Here is a 23,511-nt window from a genome sequence, read left to right as displayed (position 1 = left end):
AAGAAGAATATATCTATCCATCTATCTATACCTATATATAGATATAGATATATATATATATATATATATCTATATATATACCAAAAGCCAGTACGCAAATGGAACAACTAGCGTAATTGGACGTGACTTCAGAAGGAAAACAAACATGGAGATGTTGGTTGTTCTGCTTTGCAATGAAAAAAAATATGCATAAAATCATGGCTGAGAAGGTGTATACATTTTGCCGTACGAGCTGGAGGTGAGTTGAAAATGTCTTATTGTTTTTAGCTGTACAAGTAAGCAACATCCCGTTGGTCACCCCCCACCCTTCAGCATCCCTAAGGAGGTAAAGCGGGTCGTCCACTAACAGTGGTTTGATCCCTTGCTCCTCCAGCCTGCATGCTGAAGTGTCCTTGAGCAATATGACGAACCCCAAATTGTGCGTGATGGATGTGCAGAGGCTGTAAAGCGTTTTGAGAAGTTAAGACGAGAAAAGCCAGATATAAATTCAGTCCCTTTGCCATTAAGCGCAATTTTCATCAAAAGTATATAACACACTTGAATCATTGTCACTCACTATTTATGTATCTATGCACGATGACTACGTGGAGGTGTGTGTGTGTGCTTGTGAGTGTGTGTGTGTGTGTGTGTGTGTGTGTGTGTGGGGGGGGGGGGGGGGGGGGGGGGGGGGGCAGCAGCCTCTTTTGTTTTCTGCAGTTTGCTTTGGTATAGAGAATTGTGTTTTTTAATATTGTAAAAACTACCAAATTTCTGTTATGGTGGCATCTCTACATTTAACCCTAAGCCACAGTGTTCATGCTTTATCTGGCTTTGTTGCATAGTTATTTCATGAGTCCTATTTATTCAACCCAGACAATCTGTTCACAAGAGTTGCTTAGTTAATTTTTTGAAATCTGTATGATGAAATAATCAGAGTCTCATTCTTTTGTTTAACAACTCTGCGGAGCCACACACGGAACAAATTCAGACATAGAAAATCACAGCACACTCCACTTATGTCTACTTTCAAATTACGTGCCGTCTTATTACTCCAAGTCTCAACGGAGACCTGTGAAACAACAGCGTGGGTATCCTTATCAAACATGATTTATTGGCATGATTATTGCCCCCACACTCTGTGTTGGCTGCATGTAAGAATAATATGCATTGCACACTTGATTTATGAAAAGTCTGATAGTTGAGTTTGCGGGTAATTCATCACACTCAATCTCCAAAGACATGCTGACACGTTTATACCAAAATATCAGGGTCATAGCTGCAGACCTGAAATGGGTAGAGAGGACTTAACAAATGCATTTGGCCCTGGAGGAGCTCGTGCCTGCCTCTGACCTGCGCCTACAGAGACAAGGAGACGGAAACAGACGGGGGAGAAGGCTGAGACGAAGAGGGTGAGTCTGGGTAACAGTCGGCTGCACAGCGCTGAGGATTCTCCGGTTGGAATGAATTTTAAATCAGCAGCTGTGACTACTAATAAGAATCTGCTTATAAATAGGGATGAGCGCGGCATGAGTGCCTTCTCCATGCCCTTACCTTTGGACTGATTGCTGTCAGTTGGAATTGAATCAGGTTCTTCTGAGCTCTCAACAGGATCTTTCGTCTCCTCTAGACAAGTGGAGAGAAGAATAGAGGGGAAAATATGAAGAGGGGCAGTGATAATCAAGCAATCTGTTCTGTTATCCTGTGTAGAAAAGCATCAATTTGCCTAAACAATCTCTGTGTCCTGCCAAGCCTGAGAAGCTGAATATAGCCCTTAGAGAGAAGCTGAGTGGGTTTATAAATATAATGCAGCTAAAAGGAACTTTCTGACATCAGGAGTGAACTGTGCACATCTGAATGTATAATAATAGTGTTCCTTTAAACATCAGTAAGTATCTGCATTACAGCTGATTACTGGAGCTGTAAACTTTGAAATAGGTTTCAGCGACACCTGGCAGCAGCAGAGTGGTGATTTCATGGGCAAGAACGTGTTCTGTACTTACCTCCGTTGCTGGTGCCAGTGTCATTGATCTCAGAGCCATCTGTAATGTGGAGCACATACGGATATAGACATGTTACTCGACTGTTACGTGGATAAAGGCTTAAAGGTACAGTGTGTAGAATTTAGTGATATCTAGTGTTGAAGTTACATGTTGCAGCTGAACACCCCTCACCTCACCCTCTCCTTCCAAACATGAAAAAGAACCTGTGGTAGCCTTTAATTGTCATAAAAACTCGAAAGGTGTTTAGTTTGTCCAGTCTGGACTAATGTTAAAACATGACGGCCTCCATAGAGAGGACCCTCCATGTAAATATAAAGTATTTAAATATAAAATATAATATAAAGGGCCTTTTCTGGGGTAAAGAAAAATACAATTTGTACAATTTAAAAACTATTGAAAACATCATTAGGATTAATCTCATTACATTTCTGCCAATAGTTCCCTTTCACCTAAATCTTACACACTGGACCTTTAATTATTAGTAAAAGTGATCATTTCTGCAAAATTATTCTGGTTTGTTAGCTCATTAAAAGTATCATCCCCAAAACAGTCCAAGAATTTAAGCAACTTCATTCTCATGGCCTCACATTTACATTCCGTCTCCAGTGCCTAGAAATTCAGCGCCTTCCTAAAGAGCTACACTTAAAAAAAGGAGGAAGAAGAAACAAAAAAAATACAAGAAGGGAAAGATTCATGCAAAATTAATTACAGACTCCTGCCTGTAAGGCAGCCTGACACCCCTCGCCACCGAGCGCTCACACAACTCTTTCTTCGTCACTCTCTGAGAAAAGCATGGTGCTTCACCCTTCACAACAACAATCATCCAAACAAAGCACATCATAAAAATAACCGCTCTCCCCAGGCAGTCCGGCAGTGATGTAAACAAATACAACGGCTTAGGCGAGCGTGGAATATTTACATCAACACGTCTGCAGTCAAGGTCATTTAATCTATTATTGAAGACAGGATCCCTGGTAGTAATCACAGGTTTGAATACACATGTCAGGTCGGAGACAGTTCTTATAGCTGGTAGACAGATTGGACATTACACTTTACCCCCTTCACTGGCCTGTAGGCTGCAGCCACCAATGGAAAACACTGTATATTTCAATGTTGCTTCAACATGAAACTGATTTAATCTGTTGCAACATTTTGGAAGGAAATTTCTCCTCCCTGAGACACCGCTGGGACTCACGAACTGTTGCGAAGCAGGAAGGATGAAGCAACAACAATCTCACCCTCGTTTCTTGTTTTTTTCACTTTTTATCTGAGGCGTGTAACTGTCCAGGGGTAGAATTTACATTACTTATTAATGCAAAACTATTTAAAGAATCATTCTGGTTATTCACAACTTGTATTTGATTTCCATAGTTGATTTCTATCGATAATAGTAATCAGTAATAATCAGTAAGGTCACTGCTGAGATCTAGATACATGGTCACATCCCTAAAGAAGTCCAGTGAGAAAAGAAATGCTAAAACTGTTTGTGTAAACAAGTGTAAACACAAATGGTGTAGAGACGTAACTTGGTTCAGTTTTTTATTTCCTTTGTGTGAGGAATAATTCTCAACCACTGTGCTGACTTTTGGATTCACATAGAAACATTATATCAGTTTAAGGGTTTCACAGCTGAAAGTTAAACCAAGGTTCAGGTCTCTGCTACATTGTTCACATTTGATCTGGTTACTTTTGATTTCACATTGCAATATAATGAACTCAATAAAGAATTTTGTATGACTTATGGCTGTGTCTACCTGGTCCTTGACATTGATTGATGTGCAGACAGGCATGAATCTGATGTCAGCATCTTGTCAATTTGGTGGTTCGTAGTCTTTCCATTTAAAATGAGTGAAGTGGTTCACTTTGCTGATTTCAATGCTACTGTAATATATGTATGGTTTAACTACCAGCTTCACCACCTGCAGGTGCAGGATTTGTCACTAGTTAAATTGTGCCAAATGTCCTACAAACCTGTGCATGACTCAACTTCCTACAACTAGTCTGATAATCCAAACCACCACCTCTTTTTGTCCGATTTAATTTTGGTACGTTGGTCCAGACTGAAAGCCCCCTTTATAATAGGATTAAACTCAACTTGTTTGTACCATGGTTTGTCTCTTGCCCCACAACTTTGACAAGCCTATTATCATTACCAATAGAATATTAAACACATATATATATATATATGTTAACCAAGTTGTAATAATCCTGAATTATCCTTGAATGTCTTATGCTTTATTATAAATGAATTAGAAGAAGCAGATTTACCACCATATTCGGATATAGACTGTTATGGAATAAATTGTCAGGAAACACAGAGACACAGATTGCACCACACATGAGCAAGAGGCAGGCGTATGTTTTCAATAGTGATACAATAAATTATTCATAGCCATGAAATGATATGCCATGCATTAACACTTTTCCACATAATTACAGTATGGATATTGAGGCTGATGGCAAGACTTGTGAAATGTGCCTGATGTTACGGCTCGTGTCGAAACTGAGCCTTTATCATGTCTTCTTTTTATTCGAGCTAGCATAGCACGGCAGCAGCAGGAGCTCACTGAAGCACTGGACTGCTTCCAGTAGCATCCTCTTCCTCTCTCTGAGGTAATAACAACACAGTCCTAGAGTAGCATCCTCTTTCTCCACTACATCGCACTGATCAAAACAAAGCCAAAAACTCAGAATTTCAATTGATTGCAGCTCCAGCCTCCCCTGCCGGTCTGAAGCTCCGAGGGTGCAGCAACATTTGTCTGTCTCGCTCGCTAATTTGACTCCTGTGTGCTGACAGTAGAGGGGCTATCATTTAGGGGAGGATGTGAGTGTGCCGTGGTAAACACATAAACAAGACGGGGGGAGAGAGAAAAACAGGCCTCTCTCAAGGTTCTGGTGAAGGAGAGAAAGAGTCCACAGAGAGCTGATAAGGAAAAGAGGAGAAAAACAGTGGTGCGAACTAACTCCCTCAGCAGGAAAGTAGACAGCTTACACCAGTGGTTCTTAAAGCCGGAACCCAAGACCCTGAAGGGTCCGTAACGGTGTCTACCACCCTCTATTTTGGTGTGTAATTTACTAGTCGGCATGATAAGAGAATTTCATCCACCAAGTTGATGTTCATGTATGAAATTGTACTGGATTTACTGGATGTCAGAGTTTGGGAGGGACATCAAATCTGCATTTTTATTTTGATTGCATCTAAAAGTTGAAATCTTTTTGGTCAACTTTCAAGATAAAACATTACAGTGAAGGTTTCATGTCAAATTAATTTGCAAAATTATGAAGAGAGGCCACCCAGTTGATCAGAAACATTTCAAACATGTGTCAAATCCTCTCATCCTTTATCTTTATCTCATCTCGTCTGACTTTAGGAGCTCAGTGAAAGCATTGCAGAGAGAAAACCCATTGATGGGGAGGATGAGAGAATATGCGCTCACATTTCCACACATACAAGAGAAGGGAGGAAGGAAGAGAGTTGGGCATAAGTCACCCTTGTATGCAGACAAGCAGAAAATTACATCCCCCCCATCCTCCATTCATTTATTAGACAAGGGGTAGTTAGCGTTTTGTTGGTCAGCATTAGTGTACTGCAGCACAATATTCAGCCTTAATAGAAAAGGTGATTGAACTGAGCAACAATGAAAAGTTCAGATTTGAAACATCATACAGATAAAAAGAAATCGAAATTTTTTTGGCCATGATTCTTGAACAGTGTTTGTGACGATGTGCAGCAGTTCTGCTTCTGCACCACTTTTAATGTTCCTGTCATTTTATCTCCGTCAGCCCACGGGGGAGCTAGTCCCTGTGGGTCATCCACATGGCAGCATGGGAACCGGTGCTGCTTAATGTTCCAGACAGGAGCCTTAAGCAGAACAGGAGGTTCCTTTTGTCCCTGAGCCACAGGACATCTCCCTGCCTTTTATTCAACTCCTCTTTCTCTTGAGCAAGTGGAAGAATAAAAATCGATGGACGCGTGGAGGTGTGGAAGTATGTGGCCCTTCAGTGTCAAGTTCCCTGGGAGAATTTCCACAGTTCATTTGGCGAGCTGCACTGCTGTGTGTGACCAGGTCCTGGAGCTTTGATCTCACTCCGCTCACACAGGTTTCCAGATGTTCCCACTCAAACAATGGACATGAGCTATCAGAGTATGAGGTACACAGACCCATTAATACTAGTAATGGGCCCAAATTAAATCCATCACAACTGAAAAACATATACTGACAGAATCTGTTTTGCTGATCGATTTAAGTTTTTCTACTTTGTTAGAGTTGATCAAAGTCTTTTAGTATCAATGAAAGGTTTTTATGAAGCAGAACACAACTTGCTCAATAGCACTTCATCTTGAGAGAACAAGATAGGAGAATGTCAAGGTCAGTATCAGTGCACTGAGAAGCTCCAATTCCTTTTAGAAGATGGGAGTGGAATTAATTTCAGTACAAACTGGGTGGTCTGTAAGGGACTTGAGCCTGCTCCACGTTGGGCCATGTATATTAAACAAGTATCAAAGAGCCCCTCACTGAACTTTGCACGGACTAATAGCTTTGGGCCTGATATGTCTACTGCAAAGATAATTACAGACATCTCCCTGCTCAGGTAAAACAAGAGTGTGTAGACCTCAACAAGTGCCAGACCAAAAGAACTAATGAGCTGGTAAATGTGGAAAGCGGCCCATTTTCATATGTTAATGTTGGGTTTATAGAGCAGGCTTGTGGAAATAGTTTAGCTGCATGAGCTGCCACTCTAAAAAACATGGGGGAAAAAGGATTTTGTGAGGGAGTTCAGTGTTTGATTGCCGGAGTTTTCTTTGCAATGAGATGGAACACTGTCTGACAATCTGAGCCAATTACCGAGCACTGAGCTGTGACCCGCGGGCTAGGGAGACGAAAACAAGCCCGCTCAGTAAACACTGTGACCGCCCCTTTCTAATGCTATCCTCCTGAAAAGCCAAGAGTCTTCATTAATATTCCGCCTTTCTTCTCCCTAAGAAAAGGCCGAGGGGTTGTGGACACTAAGTAGCATTGTGCTCCCCTGCGGGGTCTGGGTAACCTTGCTACAGCGGATGTGGAGGGGTGGCTCAGAGTTGGGTCAGGGTCCTCTAAACAGACTGAAAAGACCCGAGCTCATTACACAGGCCTGGGCCATGCTTGACGAGATGAAAAAATACAAAGTACTCTGAATGCCTGAAAAGAGAACAGGACACCATCTGCTTTGGGGTTAAGCGACGACTCACAGAAAGTGAAGATGATTAGAAGGCAGAAAGAGATGGCAAGAGAAAAGAGAGGGTACAGGTGACATGCTGCAAAAAATGAAGGGAAAATGACCACTGAAAAACCTTTGAAAAGACTTTGGGGGAACAGACCAACTAAGTATAGTGTGTTTCTCTCCACTGACAAAGTCTCTCACTTGTGATCTCTCTTCTTTGTCTTTTTTTATTCCCCTACTTTGTCTAGGTAGCATGGGACAGTGGCAGTCTGTCAGAAGATAAGACAAGAGCAGGAACACTGAGATACATGGAGATGAAAGAAGTAAATGAATAACTGATTAAGTTATGAAGTGAGAGAAGGAGCCAACACAAAAATAGACATGGAAGGGAGAAAATGCAAAAGAGGCCTCCCCCTGTGTGACCTACATACCTGCTAAATCAGCTGTCAGTGATGGCCTGCTCCTCTCTCGTCACTCGCTGAATTACTTTACATAATCTTTAGACGCTCCCTCAGTACCTCGCTTCCTCATTACCTATACCTGATTTACTATATCAAGGCCCAGACAGACGGACCGACAGACATGCAGGGGACTGGTGGGTCTGACACAAGGCGATGTGGCAAACCATCAGCGATGCATTAAAAAGGGAAACGCCATAGCTGAGGGAGACGTGTAAGCAGAAGCCTGGATATTTGCGAGCCACCGAGGACACGACTCGGGCCAGTGGACTGATCAACAGTTGAAGTGATGCCTGAAGTGATGGTTTTCCGCAGGAGATCGTGGATCAGACCAGTCAATAATAATCACAGAGCTCGTCTAGACTGCAGTGAAAACCAGGAGCCCGGGCAGAGTAGCCGTCTATAATTTAAAGGTCAGCAGGGGAGCAGCTTGATTGGTGGAATTCAGCTTTGTGTGTGTGTCAGCAGCATGGCTAGAGGACTAATGGAGACATACTGTAACTACACAGAATGAAGACATTGTATCAGATACTGTGATCATGACGTTCTTGTACACGATTTCACATCACCAGTGATTGCTGATTTTTTGCTGTGTTGTCCAATGCAGCGTTTTCTCTGATGTCCTGATTAATTACTTTCTAATTACAGCATAGACGAATCATGACACAATAGTCTGGATTGTATCATATATATATAAGATGTATAACTAATTATCCAACCATCCATTATCTATACCACTTTTACAACATACAGTAACAAACAAATGTTTACTTAAACCTTCACACCTACGATCAATACAGAGTCTTCAGTTAACCTGACCCCAGTCTGCATGTCTTGGGACAGCGGGGAAGAAGCCAGACTACCTGGAGATACCCCACGGAGACACAGGATTCATGCAAATACTGGATTCGAACTTGCAACAGTGCTAACCACTGCACAACTGTGCCACCAATAACAATGAATCTAATCAGTCAACAAACATAAAGCTGTAACTATAAGGTAATTGTCTTTTAAAACTAGAATGACTGTCTCCTGTTTGTATGCAACTGCCAACCAGTCGAAATGTACATCCATGAGATTTCTTCAATAACAAATAGGATAATGCATAAATTATTGAGTTTAGGCAAAAAACATGACCTTTGGCTATGAAAATCTAATTAGTTAATCCTTGAGAACAAATAAACGTTCCCTCAAGGTGTTCCACAGATATCTTGTAGAAAGGGATGTTTCTGACATGCATACATAAGTATATCCAAAAACATAAGAAAGTAGAATGAAAGGCCAAACAGTCTCCTGATAAAACCGCACTTAATTTCAAAATATCCTAATTTTTATTTGGACCTGTACTAAATTGCACACACTGATAATTATCAGCCCCCAAAAAATGCCTTTAAAAAAAAATCCAGATCCATGAATTTTTTATCAAGATCCATGAATTATTCTCAAGAAATGGAGGAAAAAAAGAACGCCCTATATTGTAATGTTTAAGAAAGTGAAAAAATATCCCTGGATCCATCCTAAAATTTTACGAGTTCTTCCTTGGGTCATCATCCACTCCTCCACAACATTTCATGGAAATGGGTTGAATAGGTTTTGTCCTTTTAATCCTACAAACTTTCTGTTGATCCTCTAACATGTTGTATTTTGATTATTGCACCGTACTCTCTGTGGATTCTGAGTGAACCTGCAGAGATAAGAGAGGGGACTGAACAATACTACTGAGTTAAGTGCAGAATACATTTGCAGTCTGATGGGTTAAAGACGTAAAGTCCCAGTTGTCATGTCATCGTCTCAAAGACTGTTGTTGTCAGTATCTCGTCTTCTATTTCTGAGCGAAGTGCCGCTACCATCAAATCGTCCTCGCTGCCTCCAGGAGACAGACAAGCCATGCAGAGATCACTCATCACTCCAACGGTGTCTTGTATCTCTGTGTTTTTAAAGGATATGTGTGTGTGTGTGTGTGTGTGTGTGCATGATGGAGCCTAAAATATTGTAGAGACTCTTCTCTTAACACTTGTATCTCAAACACATCACCATGTTTAATAAACTTATATATAATCGTGTTGTTGTTGTTTTTTTAAAATTATTTTATTTTGTGTAAATTCTGTATTTTATCATTATTATTATTTGTCCTGATCTCAGTTATTGACTTGCGGTATAGTTTGAAGACATCTGTAAAAAAAAAAAAAAGGGATATTTTTCATTTGACCCATTGAGACTCGCTGTACCTCTGATTGTACTATCATTATCTCTATAGGGTAACGGTGATTCTCGCTTTTAAAATGTCATTTCTATGTAAACCTTGTACCATATTTTCAAAAAAATATTGAGAAAAAGCAAAACAAAACAAAAACTATCCCAATCACATAAACATTAAAATATCGCAACATAAACACATAACACCGGCCAAACCAGCTATATTTAAACAGAACACATAATAGTCCCATGAGCCTTTGCAACATGCTGTCCGATAACAGATCGACCGGCTCACCGATTGCTACATTATGTTAGAGACTTTTCAAACAAACAGTTGTTCTATGCAACTCTGCTGGCTGACAAACCCTCACTCGGCTCCGAGGTGATGCATTGGGTGTTTCTGTGAAGCAAACAGAGGGGTGGAGACAGCATGAGAGAACTGATCAAAAGAGGAACTTCAAAGAAGGACAGAAAAAGTGTGTCCCCTTATAGCTTGTTAGAGGAGGCCCCCACTTTGAAGCCGGCTGCTGGGCCAGAGGTGACCAACATAATGGACATAGAGCACACTGTCGGTCTATTCTCCATCTCCAGCTTAATCAGTAAGAAGACATCACGAAATGATGGAGGTTGTCGTCGAGCTGGGGAATGATGGCAAAGAATCGAATTCACTCAAGAGATCAGATTGAAGAAATATTTTAAAAAGTGAAACTTTTTCATGCTAAAGCACCAGGAAACAGGCTCGACTTGTTATCCAGTGACCTAAAATTAACTAAGCAAGTCAAAACAATGAGTCGAGCTCAGAATAAGAATGAGAAGGAATTCCATGATAAAAGCTGCATTAAAGGTCCAGTGGGTAAGAAAGGAAACTGAACACAAAATAATCCTAGTGATGCTTTTACTGGTTTGTTTCATCTAAACTGTACAAATTGTTGTTTTCTTTACCCTAGAATAGTCCCTTTATATTTATATACTTATATACTGTACAGGAGCTGGTCTTCTCTACGGAGGCGGCCATGTTTTTTACAAACAGCTTTTGAGTGTTTATGACAACTGAAGGTCGCCACAGGTTCTCTTTCATGTTGGGAACTGGTGGGTGAGTTGAAGGGTATTCAGCTGCAATATGAAATTTCGCCACTAGATATCACTAAATTCCACACACTGAAACTTTTAATACAAATAAAACTCAGACTGAGGGACGTCTCCTCATGGCATTCACACACACAATGCCTCCGCAGGGCTTTGATAAGTGGAGCTGCTGTTCCTGGACTTTAGCAGTCAGTGTAAAAAGCTATAAAACACAAACATAGCCTAATGTCTTCAGCCAGTGGCAGCTTTCTCCCAGAGGAGCCACTCACTGGTACAGTATACAATGTTATTCCAAAAGTTAATTGTGTTCTGACAATTCATAGCCACAGGAAAGAGTGGATTGCTCTCAAGACTGAGATTTACATCACCAGTATTCCATAGTTCACAAAAGACCAAGACAAAAGGGCCCAAAACAACCAATTAAACAAAGCTTCAAATCCTCGCTATCACAAATGAAAGAATATAAATGCAAAGTGCACTTCAACAACCAATTCTGAGAGAAATATATCAATAAATTCTGGGATACATATATATTTATAAAGATATATTCAGCTGCCAAAAAAGGAAGACAAAAATCTTTTGATTAGCAATGGATTAATATGTGATTTCACTCTGTACTTGATGCTTTTACAAAACACGGGTTTTGTGTGGACCTTCACATTGACAGTGGCTATTCTGCTGGATTTCACAGGAGCCATTTGTATCACTGCGGTCGTCTGGTGTACCAGCTGTACCACTGGGGGAGTAAAATACATAGAAATCAATAAAATCCCCTAAATAACACTCACAAACAAGAGAATAAAACAGACCCTGATGACAGTTGTTAGAGAGGGATTCATCGTACCTTCACTTTGATGCATTTATTAAATGTTTGTGGATTTTAAAAAGGGAGAGGTCGATATATGATGTGCATTTGGGGGGCACTTGTACCATATGGCACTTGTGGATGTAGTTGGGCTTTCTGCTTAGGGCCTCACATACGGTGAGCTGTGAGCATAGAGTCACAGTGCTAAATAAAGCAGTAGGAGCCAACAATACTTTGCCCACCAGGGTAAAAAAAACATTTGGAGATAGAAAGTCATGAAATTCAAGACAATCCCATAACCATAAACAAGTAAAAACTCATGGATAATGAGGGTGAAGTGGAGTTTACTTGAGTTGCTGTGATGTTTTTTCACCACAGGTCTAAAGAGAGGAAAGAAAACAGGGAAACCTGAGCAGGATGTCGGCTCCAGTAGCCTGTGGGCTGATGTAATGGTGGCTTGTCGCTCTGCTGTGTTGAGACTGAGATTGTTGTGATGGCCTGCTGGGTCTGTCTGTCTGTCTCTCCATCCGCTCTCTCTCCCTCTCCCCTGCAGGGTCCCTCCTGCCTGGCTTTAGTATGCTATTACAGTCCTACTCGTCCGCTGGTCTGCACCCAGCCACGCTCAGGTAGAGGCCACCCCTCTAAAGTATTCTCTGTAGTGCCCTTTCCCTATAGTCAAGGAGCTGCTTTCATCCCACAGTCAGCCTCTAGCAGAGGTCGGCTTTATCAAAGACCGGAAAATAAAAAGGAAAACTGATGCATTGAAGAATCAGATGCCCTAAATTGAAGGTGCTTTGTACTTTATATTCAGGCTTACAGTATATTGAGAAGCAGAATTATAGAAGCAGGGCTGTGTTTAGGACACATTTAAAAAAAGGCTGTGTGGATAATAGATAAATACTAAAGCAGGAGGCAGTAAATAAGATCTATCACGGAACACACAGTTCTATCACAGAACACTTGTGCGCTTAAGAAACCTGACTCAGGTTTGTGTGGGTGCACTGAACGACATGACAAACAGTCAAAACTTGCTCAGAGTTTGATTGGAACAAAGGAAGAGCTACTGTTTGCTCAATGGCATTGAACGTGTGCAGCCGTTAAATCTCACCTTTGGAACCAAGACAATAACTATCGACTCCTCTAGGAGAATCACGCTGCATGAAGGAAAAACAATTTCTGTTCGCAACTCAGATTTATTTATTCCTAGCTTTAGGCAAAGACAGTCTCATTTTAATTTATGGGTGTTCCGTGAGCTTACTGAAGCGCTGGCCCATTCTCACAAGTTACCAGAACAAGGCTGGTGGACTGATATTTCAAATGCATTAACAATAAACTGTCGCCCACATCCATTTTAAAGCAGGTTATGAATATTCATAAATAAAGGCTGCTTGGATTCCTATTCCAATTTGAGGAGCCTTTATAACTTCAAAATATCAGAGTGAAAATCTCATTGCCTGTGCAGGGAGATATCTAATACATAGATATATTTGTATGGTGGAGGCGCCGCTTGATTTAAAATCCTTCCTCGGCCTATACCTCCACACATATCTCTTCTCCACACTGATACTCTGGAGAGCCAAATAAAATCCCCACAATAATATTTTTTTTCTCATATAGCTCCTGGTTGCTTATTATCTTACATTGAATTAAAGTCAGTTGTAAAACAAAGAACAACAGGAGTAAAAGCTTAAACATAAGCATATTTATATGAGCATACCTGCAGGGTAAACAACAGATGGTAAAGCTGGGTAATGTATATACTATACATAAAGTATAGGAGGATGTGTGCAGACTGAATCAATTATTACTGTAACAAGTTATAATGATGATGAGAGTGAATATTAATACAACAGAGCTCTGCTTTCTTTAGCTTTGTGTTATTCCATGTGACTGAAGTGGCATTACGATGCTCAACTGTGAAACACACTTCCATACGTGCAATATCGAGGCATGTGAGAACAGCAGGGTGTCGACAGACTTTGCCGACAACTGGGAGCACACGGATGTCAACGTGCAAATGCAAAGGATGATGCGTAAAAACACTGCAGAGACACATCCAGCAGTGTGGGATCGCTAATACGTACAGTGGGGCTCGTTGATTATGAGGTTAATCAGTGAAGCCTCTCGCTATGACAGTGTACAGAGGACCAGAGGGGATCGAGCTGGTAATTTAGAAATCAAATGCATCAGCAACAACAGGTGGTTTGATGTTTATGACAGTTCTGTAAATACCGTTCAGAGGCTCACGAGACAGAACACACGGCTGATCAATTAACCAAATAACAAATTAGACGGTTGCAGGACCTCGCTCAGATCACAGCATCAGCTTTACCTTTCTGTTTGACCTGTGTTTGCATGTTGGCAACATTAGCTCATTTGTAAAGTGGTGATGTCAGAGGTTACTTGCCTTCCCTTGACAAAGAACGAAATATAATTCAGTATATCAAGAACATTTAAATTAAATTAAAGTTTTTGAGAAAATTTATACATTTTTGTGTGGGAATCAGATTCAGCCACTTTTCTGTTTCTGTGGAGACAACATCAGAGGGTATGAAGAGAATAAAACAAAATGAAAGAATGAATCTAGAACAAATATCATCATCTCTCACTTTTAAATTATTCTGCGACAACGTCAAGAACAAGAAAACACCTAAGCGCAGAAAAAACAAAAATACGCCAACACTCTGACTGGTGTGTGTGTGTGTGTGTGTGTGTGTGTGTGTGTGTGTGTGTGTGTGTGTCCTCGATTCATTACTCATTCCTCTCATCATTATGAGCCATTTTATTACTCCTTTCAATGGAGCAGATTTAACCTCTATGGCACATGAGCAGGCAGTCTGATTACAGTTATTATTTTTAATAAAAGGCTATTGGCTCTGGAATCATTTGGTCTTGTCCTGTGAATGACTGGTTATGCACGTCTAAGCCGGGCTGTGTTGGACTGCACGAGATTCAATATCCGAGACAGTCTGGATGCACGCTCTGTCCCAGGCCCTGCTCCTCCGTACAAAATAGAATCTGCGATCTGGAATGACACCAGTGTTTACTGCTTGACAGTGGCACCACACAGCCCGTGGTAAACCCAAGACAGTGACGGGCACAGGCGAGACACAATCAACAGGCTGGTGTGAAGCTTTCCAGTGATGGAAGGGACGTTTTTCCAGAGGCTTTTCTCAGGAGGATGGAGGAGATCTATCTTAGATCGATCTATCTGAAACATTCACTGTCAGCCTTAATTAATTGAATGTCAGGCAAAGAAAACACAAACTCATGTAAAAGAGAGACTCTGTGTTTGTTATGCGAGGGAAGAGGCTGAGGTTTACAAATCTTAACCCTGACCTCTCCAGAGAAAAACCGTAATCAGCAACCACCAACAACTCAGCAAGGGTAGAGGATGGATTGTAACAAAATGGCCGCCTTTACTTGTGGAGTTCAATTGGAGAGTGACCCCAAAGCCAAAAATAAACTATTTGTTGACAATTCCAAATATATAGAATGTGCTCATTCTTATTCTTTACAAAACTGTATCGAAGCACAGATATTAATCCGAGCCACTCACTATGTTAAGTTCTTGTGCAAAATATATGCATAAGGTCACCTTAAGACTATAAAGTCACCTTATATAGTCATAAGGTGACTTTGGGTCATCCATTCAACAGAGGGTCTGTGGTTCGATACCCAGCTCCTCCATTCTGCATGCCGAGGTTTCCTTGGGTAAAACACAGAACCCCATATTGCCCTTGACAGCTGTGCCGACAGCAAGTGAGTGATGTGTGATAGCGAAAGTGCTGGACAAATGCACTGTATGAATGTGTGTGTAAATGGGTGAATGGTAAAACTGTACCACGAACCGCTGTGAGTGGCCATCAGACTCTCTATAAATACCATTCATTAGTACCAGTTTTTTTATATGAGGGAAAAAGCTGCATAGCTACACTATAGCTTATTTTGGTGTAAAGGTACAAGCATGACAGGTAAAGAGAATTGGTCACAAAAAGAAGTTCCCCCTCTCAATCCTATGGGGAATATATGCCACCTCCATTATGGCTTCCAGAATGTGTTAGACCACATGCACAATGACTCCCTGTACGCACTGAAGCTTGGGTGATAAAGTAGATCTCACATAGGCTGAAACTGATTCCAGGGAGAAACCACTTCGACAAACGGCAGACAACAAAAACAACACTGACCACAGTAATTCAATATACAAGGACACAAATACACCAAACAAGACAAGACAATCACATTGATACAAAGCCAGTCAGTCAGACTCTCAATCAGGTCAAATCAAATCATATAAAATCAGATCTTGCCTTCCATATCCACAGTGGACTTGACTGTGTCGCCCACTTCCATCTTTGCAGCAGGTTGCTCTTCCTCTGCAAGAAAACAAAGGAAGCAAAGCTGTGATTCTTGTTGCAACTTAACATGAGATCAGTGCCTTAGTATGTGTGTGTGGACAGAGGCTCTGGTGATAGAACATTGTACGTCCAATCTGTACAACTGCAAACAATCTCAGATCAAATTCTTCCTCCCTTGGTTCGGCTTATTCTGCGCTGAGAAATAAATTTGCTAAGACTGGAACACTGACATAAAAAATAAATAACACTCCAGTGTGGAAACCCTTTGTCTTGAATAGGCTGTGCCCTCCCCCTTTTCCCAAGTGTTTTCATTTTTCATTTCATTCTCCCTTACCCAATTGGGGTCTGTTCCATTCCTTATGTGTGTGTTGGGGTGTGTCTATCCGCTTCCCTTACCAATCCACCCGAACAACTGCTAGTGGTCACCTTATCTGCCCTACAATCAATTGCAGGATATAAGCTCCGACTCGTCCCTCCAATCTTTTCCACCTCGTTTCGTCTACAACAGTGGTACAAACACTACAGCTCACTTCCTGGTTCCATCTGTATGCTGCTTTGTAATCGTTTTGCTCCATGATAATCTTATTGAAGGCTCCTCCAAATTTGTACTTTCATCTCTAAGAAACTAAGGCTCCCACAGGCAGATCCTTCCCGGCCAAACCTATCCCAGGATTCATAGCGCTTTAGTGATGAACCGTTTATCAAAGGCAGTAAGAGACAAGACGTCCAATGCTTGAGTATCGAGCTTTACACATGTTAAAAAAGCAAGGGGGCATTAAAACCTTCCTCGGTGTGTCCGAGTTAGAATCTGTTGCTAGGAAACAGCAATAAGGGCGGGACAAGCTGGTGAAGCTGATCACGGAAAAGCCTTTGTAGACCAGACCGTCTTATTCCTGTTCTGCCTTCACAGTCTACACAGCCAATGATTGAGGGGGTCTTTGCTGGCTGGATATACCACGTCCTCCGAAAAGATGCCCGATATTCCAGCTTTGCCACCCCAGCTCTCCAGCCTGTCCCGCTTCACTGAACCAGGCACTCCTTGTTCCTGTCAAGCCAACTCCTGCCCATTCATTCCATCCTCCACAAGTTTGCAGTAAAACCACTCTTAAACTACCACCTGGCTCACTCTGGTCTGTGTTCTGCATTTCATGTCCAAACCTGAACTGAATATAACAACCTTATTGTGCATTTATAGTGTTCCATCTCCCAACCATATAATTTAGGACTGCTGGTAAACCATATTTTTATACCCTTATGCTGTCATTAAGTCAGCCATGATGGCTTCATGCATCAAACTGACTTCTATCTGTCTCTGAGAATATACAAGGGAATCACACACTGAATCTTTTGTCTTTAATAGCTGTGACTGCATATTCAAAGTTTTTGATGACACTTGAAAACACTTGTTCCTCATGTGAATACCTTTGTCTCCTTTATCTTTATCAATGCCTTTGTCTTCAGCTTTGTCGCTGTGAATGTCCATATCCTCCTTCTCTTGGTTTTCATTTTTCTCTGTGGTCTTCTCTTGATTTTGCTCTTCGTTTCCTAAATCTTCATCTGTAGGCACACAGACAGTGAGAGATGAAAAAGTAAAACCTTGACATCATGTTATTTGTCATTACTGCTGACAGATATCTCAGATACATGTAAATAACAACAACAAGTATTTCACTTACTATTCACAATAGTACAGTACAGCGTAAACTCGCAGTGTATAAGACGTCTGTGCACAAAGGTTCGATTTTACAAAACAACCAAGACCACATAAATAAACGTATTCTACATCTGTGGTCTCTGTGGCGTGTTTGGCTGAATTAGCCTTCAGTTGTTGTTGTTTTTAAACTATATATCTTTGCTCCTCCTAGGTCCTACATCGCTGTTTGTGTCTCATGAGAGACCCTCACCCTCGCATAGAATATCTATAAAATTCATGTTCAGAGAGGCTCTATCTGTCAAATCTTTGTCAATGGGATCGGATTTGAATAAAACAAAAACAGAAGAGAGGCGAGGCGCCGCTCACTGCCAGTATGCAAATGCTGAATCTTATACACCAGTGGTATAGAGGATATTCACAGAAAGAGAAATGGTTATTGCTCAAAGTTAATGGCTAGCCCTTCACACTCACACACACAAAAAACACATCATAGTCTTGGGATCTATTATTCAGATGCATTTAGAGCTTTGTATGCGAGTTATTCCTCTGCTGCTAACACCACTGATCAGGGTACATCAATAATCAAACTCTGAGCTGAAGTGAAAACCAGAGCAGTGAGCTACATGTCACTCAGCTCGGACTATTTCTTTCTCCTCCAGAGATGAGAGTCAGATTAATGTGCACCCCCGTCCCTCTCAGTGAGCTATGAGTAGAGTATTGTGGCATCCGCGCCGCAGACCGCACTGTACCTGGATTTTGACTAGCCATCTCTACGTCTTCTTTTCCTGCAGCATCTAGAAAAACAGGAAAACATTGGAGTTTAGTGCTAGTCCTTGGAGTTGAATTGACTTGGCTTTTGATATCACCTCAAACAGCCTTTTCATTCCATCTCTTTGTGTAGCTTTGTCTTTGTGCTGCAGTATGAGCGCAATGGAACCACAAAGACATGCATAAATTAAGTGGCAGAAAAGAAGGGAAAAAGAATGTCACTTCTAAAGCCATACATAATTGAGGGATTTCTTTGTTCCAAGCTTCTATGATAAGAAAACTTTTTTTGTTAGAGTAGTGGCACACAGGATGGAAAGACTGAACTAGAACAAATAGAAAATTCAATTTTTTGATGACAAATGACATAGAAGAAGCACCGGTAGAGCCGAGAGGCTCAGAACATGTGTTAATGGTCCGTAGAGCTACATTACCATTGTCACCCTCTTCTTCATCACCTAGTTCCACAATACCTGAAAAGGGAGGAAAAGGAATCATCAGCCAAATGCAAGCATGCATGGGAATAATGCCAGTCATTAATTTTGAAGAGCAAAGCTACCAGTCATACTAATGATCACAAACGGCTCATAGGTAAAAGATTTGTCTTGTGAGAGCTGGAAACATGTTTTGAATACAGGGACTTCGAGAACCTGTTTTACTATAACCTCACTATCAAACGTGATTTTACAGAGGGGTTATTTCATTTATCAGAAAAACTCAGACATGATAACATGATTTTATCATAACATCTGGACAAATCCTAATAACATCTGGATAAACCTAATTCAGTTTTAAATGTCACAGATAATTTGTTAGTTTTGCCAGTCATCAACATGTAAGCTTTAAGATTTAGTTGTTTTCAGGCTTATAAACTCATCATTGCTACAATATATTGTTACAATATACAATGTTTATTGCATCTTGTTATCATTATACTATATTTATGGGTTTCTATTTAGTATTGGATATAGATAAGCTATAGTTGTACTATTGAAGCTCCGTTAGACTGTACATAGGCACAGAGATGCTTTGAGCTAAATGCTAAGAATTCTAACATGCATACAGTTTGAAGCGTTATAGTGTGTTACATGTCCACCATTGTAGTTTAGAGAGCTAGCAAGTTAACTTGGCATTAATCAAAGCATTGGAGATACAGAAATTGTAACTAGCACAGCTAAAAAAAACATCAAATTAATGTATCAGTATGATACTATAACACTGAATTGTGTTATAGTTTATCTGAGTATCTGTATAGTTTATCTGAGTAGTAACACTATGATAAAATGAAATATGATGTTTCATCTTTTTAAGATTAAACTTGGATATTATTATATAAACATGCATAATAATATATAATTAAGAATAAACCATATACTTGTGTAGTGGTCTCTACAGGTACTAATGAAGAATCACCACTCTACATACAGACATTATACCTGCTACTCAATCTTACATTTAGAGTCATGTGAGCATCTGCAGCTACAAGTATCTACCTACTTGACAACACCACAGCAAGATTTGTATGATGCACATGTAAAACATCAATTTTAGTGACAATGAGACTGTAATCTGTAATCCCTGCATCATATCTATTACCCCCACCCTCCTCAACCCAATTCTCACACACACACACACACACACACACACACACACACACACACACACGCACAAACCAATGACATTTGGGACAAATTGAGTAAATGAAAGCCATGACACCAATAAGAGAACATGCTCTACAATGGCTATTGTGCAGCTTCCATAATTGCTTTTTTAACAAGCTGCGGAGAGAAACCATTTTTTCATATCTATGCAATTTTGCCTTGCACTCAGAACAATAAAAATGCCAGCCTCTATTAAATGGGAAAAAGGCCAGTTGTACCAGTGCTGCATGTTTGTCTCGAGTGCCTCTGTCCATCACGCAGAATGCTGGTGACACACAGTAGATGGCAATCCTTTCTATTAATCATGACTGGCATTTTGAGATGGAGCCACAGACAGGGGGCTGAAAAGAATACTTCATTGGGAAAAACAGGTTAAGATGGATGCTTCGCTGACTATGAGGTCACCCAAAACCTTTCTTCTGCATTTAAAAATTATGCAAGGCGTTTGTATCTGTCTAAAGTGATCCCAAACAACAATATATCAGATACGACAAAAGGCTGAATGCAATTTCCTTCCTATTATTTGATCATTCTTATTTTGCTTATTGAATAGAACAGTATTCAATTTGTGATAAAGGATGCCAGGGGACAGATGGTGGGTAAACACACACATATATGCACAGAGCAGACAACAGAGGATTCGATGTGAGGCAGATGAGATTTATAATGGCTTCAAGTTAAGTTCAATTACAAGAGCATCTCTCCTCAAAGTAAAGACCCAACCAGGCCGGTCGCTTGTGATCCAAACAGCAGGGGGCAGCATTGTTCCAGCTTTCCTACCTAGTATCATTCTCCCAGTACTAAACTGTCTTCACCATGAATCAGGGTCTGACACTCTTCACACAGAGGGGCTCCAGCCAAAGTCCACACCTCGACACTGTTAGTGTCAAATCTCCACTGAGTTCCTCTTTCAGAAATACAGAAACAAAAAAGGACATTTCACGTCCTTTTTGTCACAATGTGCACTTGAGCTGCACTTGAGTGGAATGAATGGCAGCGCTGTGCTGTTTTGTTGAATAAAATGTAACACACTTAAATTATTTATGTCAGCATTCAGGGGTACAGTATCACAAGGTCATAAACAATTTAGAGGCTGATATGCAACCTTCCTGGTGTGTCCTACTTGCATGACCATTGAGTAAACATCAGCTACACATGATATTTTGTAGGACGTAAAAAGCTGAATTTTATATTCGGAGATGAATAGATGCGATCAAGTTTACCACACACACATCTCTCTCTCTCTCTCTCTCTAGGTATCTGCCCAGCCTTGTCTCGCCTCCTCCTTCCATTAAAGCAAACTGGAGCAAATGACAAAGAGGAAAAAAAGTGGGAACTTGAAAAATTAATGAGACATGTGTAAAAGAAAAAAAGGCTCAGAGATGACCAACAGCTATCACTCAAAGACCTTTTGCATGAGAAGTGCAACTATGCATGTGTGTTTGTGAGTGACGCTTGACAGGGTGCCATGTTGTGAAGGACGGCATTCCAAGAAGAAGCTCACTTGTCAGTCCACACGTAGCGTTATTAATCTAAATATCCATCCATCTCTCACTATCTCACCCTCTCTCTGAGGTCTTTCCCAGAAAACGTCCAGCATGCCAGACACAGACCCAGCCAGGCATTGATTTCTGGCTCAATGTTCACATTTTACTGCGCCCTGTGACATCCACTAATCTCAATAATACCAATCTGATACCAAATAATAGACAGTGAGCGGCTGCTTGCCAACTCAGGTGTGCTCTAAAGAGGCTGCGCTCCGCCCTGGACCGCTGCACCAGCATTCACCTCCGTGTCTCACCCACCCTCTCCCTTTCTGTCTCTCTTACTTTTTCTCTCTACGGCTCGCAGCATCTGCATGCTGTGCTTCTGTTTCATGTGGATTACATCACAGTGGAGCTCATCACACAAACACACACACAAACACACACACAGTTAATCTGTGACCCTTATTTTGCAAACACACTTCAGGGTTATTTGTAGTTGAGCAAGGATTGGGGTTTGGCTTCTGTTGAAGAAGAGCTGAAATGTTAAAAAAAAAATGTTTACCAGTTGCATTGGTCTTCAAATGAATAACATTCTGTACACACAACAACACAAACATGAGGATGAGATGAGATGAGCGTGAGTATTAGTATGGGAATTAATATGACTGTGATTACGAGGTGAGCATGAATATGAGAAGAGAATGAGAGGAGGAAGTATGGAAATGAGATTAGTATGAGAATGAGTATTATTATGAGTATTAAAAAGAGATGAGATGAGTATGGGACAGGTTTTTATGTTGTCTGATGTCCAAAAGAAGACAAAAGCTTAAGTGTACCACAGGTTTTGTGTTCGAGGGCGTTTGTGCTTTTTTCTTGTTTTCCCCCTTTATCCCACAGAGGCTGACGATGCATTGTGCACGAGTGGTGACAAAACAACTGTAAATGGTAGCAGTTGTTATGTGAAGGACAGAGTAGCTCTATAATTAGCTTCAGTCCACTAAGTGTGTTTATCATGGCACAATAGAAAGCCTTAATGTTTTCTCTTCATCAGTGTCGTGGCTAAAAGCCCCTCATGCCTGACCCGTGCACTGGGGAGAGTGAATCCCCCGAGGAGTGTGATGGATGTGATGGATCATACTGAGGCATATTGACAGACACACTCCACCAACTCTGCTGCAGAGTGTAATTTATTTGAAAAGGTGCTCCACATATTGACTATCCCAAATAGATGACCTGCTTTGCTGACTCTATAGACATGCTGGTGAAATATGCTGTATTTTTAATAAAAGCAGATCTTACACAGGTATACAAATGTGGTGTGAGACCTTCGAGCATCTTGTAGTGTCTGTCTCACGTCTCTGACAGTCTGTTTTTGTGGCTTGTGTATCCTCTGCTCCATGCTATCTTGACATCAGAGCGTTTCCTATGATTTATCCTCACTATGTGCTACATCGAACCAGACCTAACCTTTACAGTGAAGGCAGAACAAAATTATTTTGTTCTCTTCCTGTGAGAGAGGTTGTCTCAAGGACTGAGTGTTCCCATGCTACAAAGCTGTGCCAAGGCCTTTTGTGAATGGATTAGTTACTATTAAGCTGCCAGGCCTGATAAATTAGGATTTATAAAGATTATTACAAAATACTTATGCCCTCCTAATGCTGGTGATTGAATTTGTGAATCATATTGAATTACTGCTGTGGATTAAGGAAAGGTATGTTGAATAGGGTGGGAGAAATGACGTCTGGTGCTTTGTTTAACAACACAGAACGTATTGACGCCCTTGAAGTGACTGCGCTATCTAGTCCAGCTTCATACAATCAGCAAGAGGAACCATTTCCCTAAAGAAAACAACCATGA

General features: G+C 40.9%; 1 protein-coding gene across 3 annotated transcripts in view; it reads right to left on the bottom strand.

The window, feature by feature from the left end:
• macrod2 (mono-ADP ribosylhydrolase 2) overlaps positions 1-23,511 on the bottom strand; it is a 402,121-nt gene that overhangs the window by 2,366 nt on the left and 376,244 nt on the right. For 2 of the 3 annotated variants that reach the window (XM_069538689.1, XM_069538690.1), the window contains 7 exons: positions 18,941-18,979; positions 18,491-18,535; positions 17,510-17,644; positions 16,040-16,105; positions 1,980-2,018; positions 1,531-1,602; positions 1,264-1,335 (listed from right to left, as the gene is read on the bottom strand). In XM_069538689.1, the coding sequence (XP_069394790.1) occupies positions 1,264-1,335; positions 1,531-1,602; positions 1,980-2,018; positions 16,040-16,105; positions 17,510-17,644; positions 18,491-18,535; positions 18,941-18,979 (468 nt within the window). The remainder of the gene's footprint in view (positions 1-1,263; positions 1,336-1,530; positions 1,603-1,979; positions 2,019-16,039; positions 16,106-17,509; positions 17,645-18,490; positions 18,536-18,940; positions 18,980-23,511) is intronic. The other variant, XM_020094321.2, reaches the window with a different exon arrangement.

Source organism: Paralichthys olivaceus, chromosome 14 (assembly GCF_024713975.1).
Source record: "Paralichthys olivaceus isolate ysfri-2021 chromosome 14, ASM2471397v2, whole genome shotgun sequence".
NCBI lineage: Eukaryota > Metazoa > Chordata > Actinopteri > Pleuronectiformes > Paralichthyidae > Paralichthys > Paralichthys olivaceus.
Note: the sequence above shows the minus strand (reverse complement) of the source record. Positions and strands in the feature narration are given on the sequence as shown.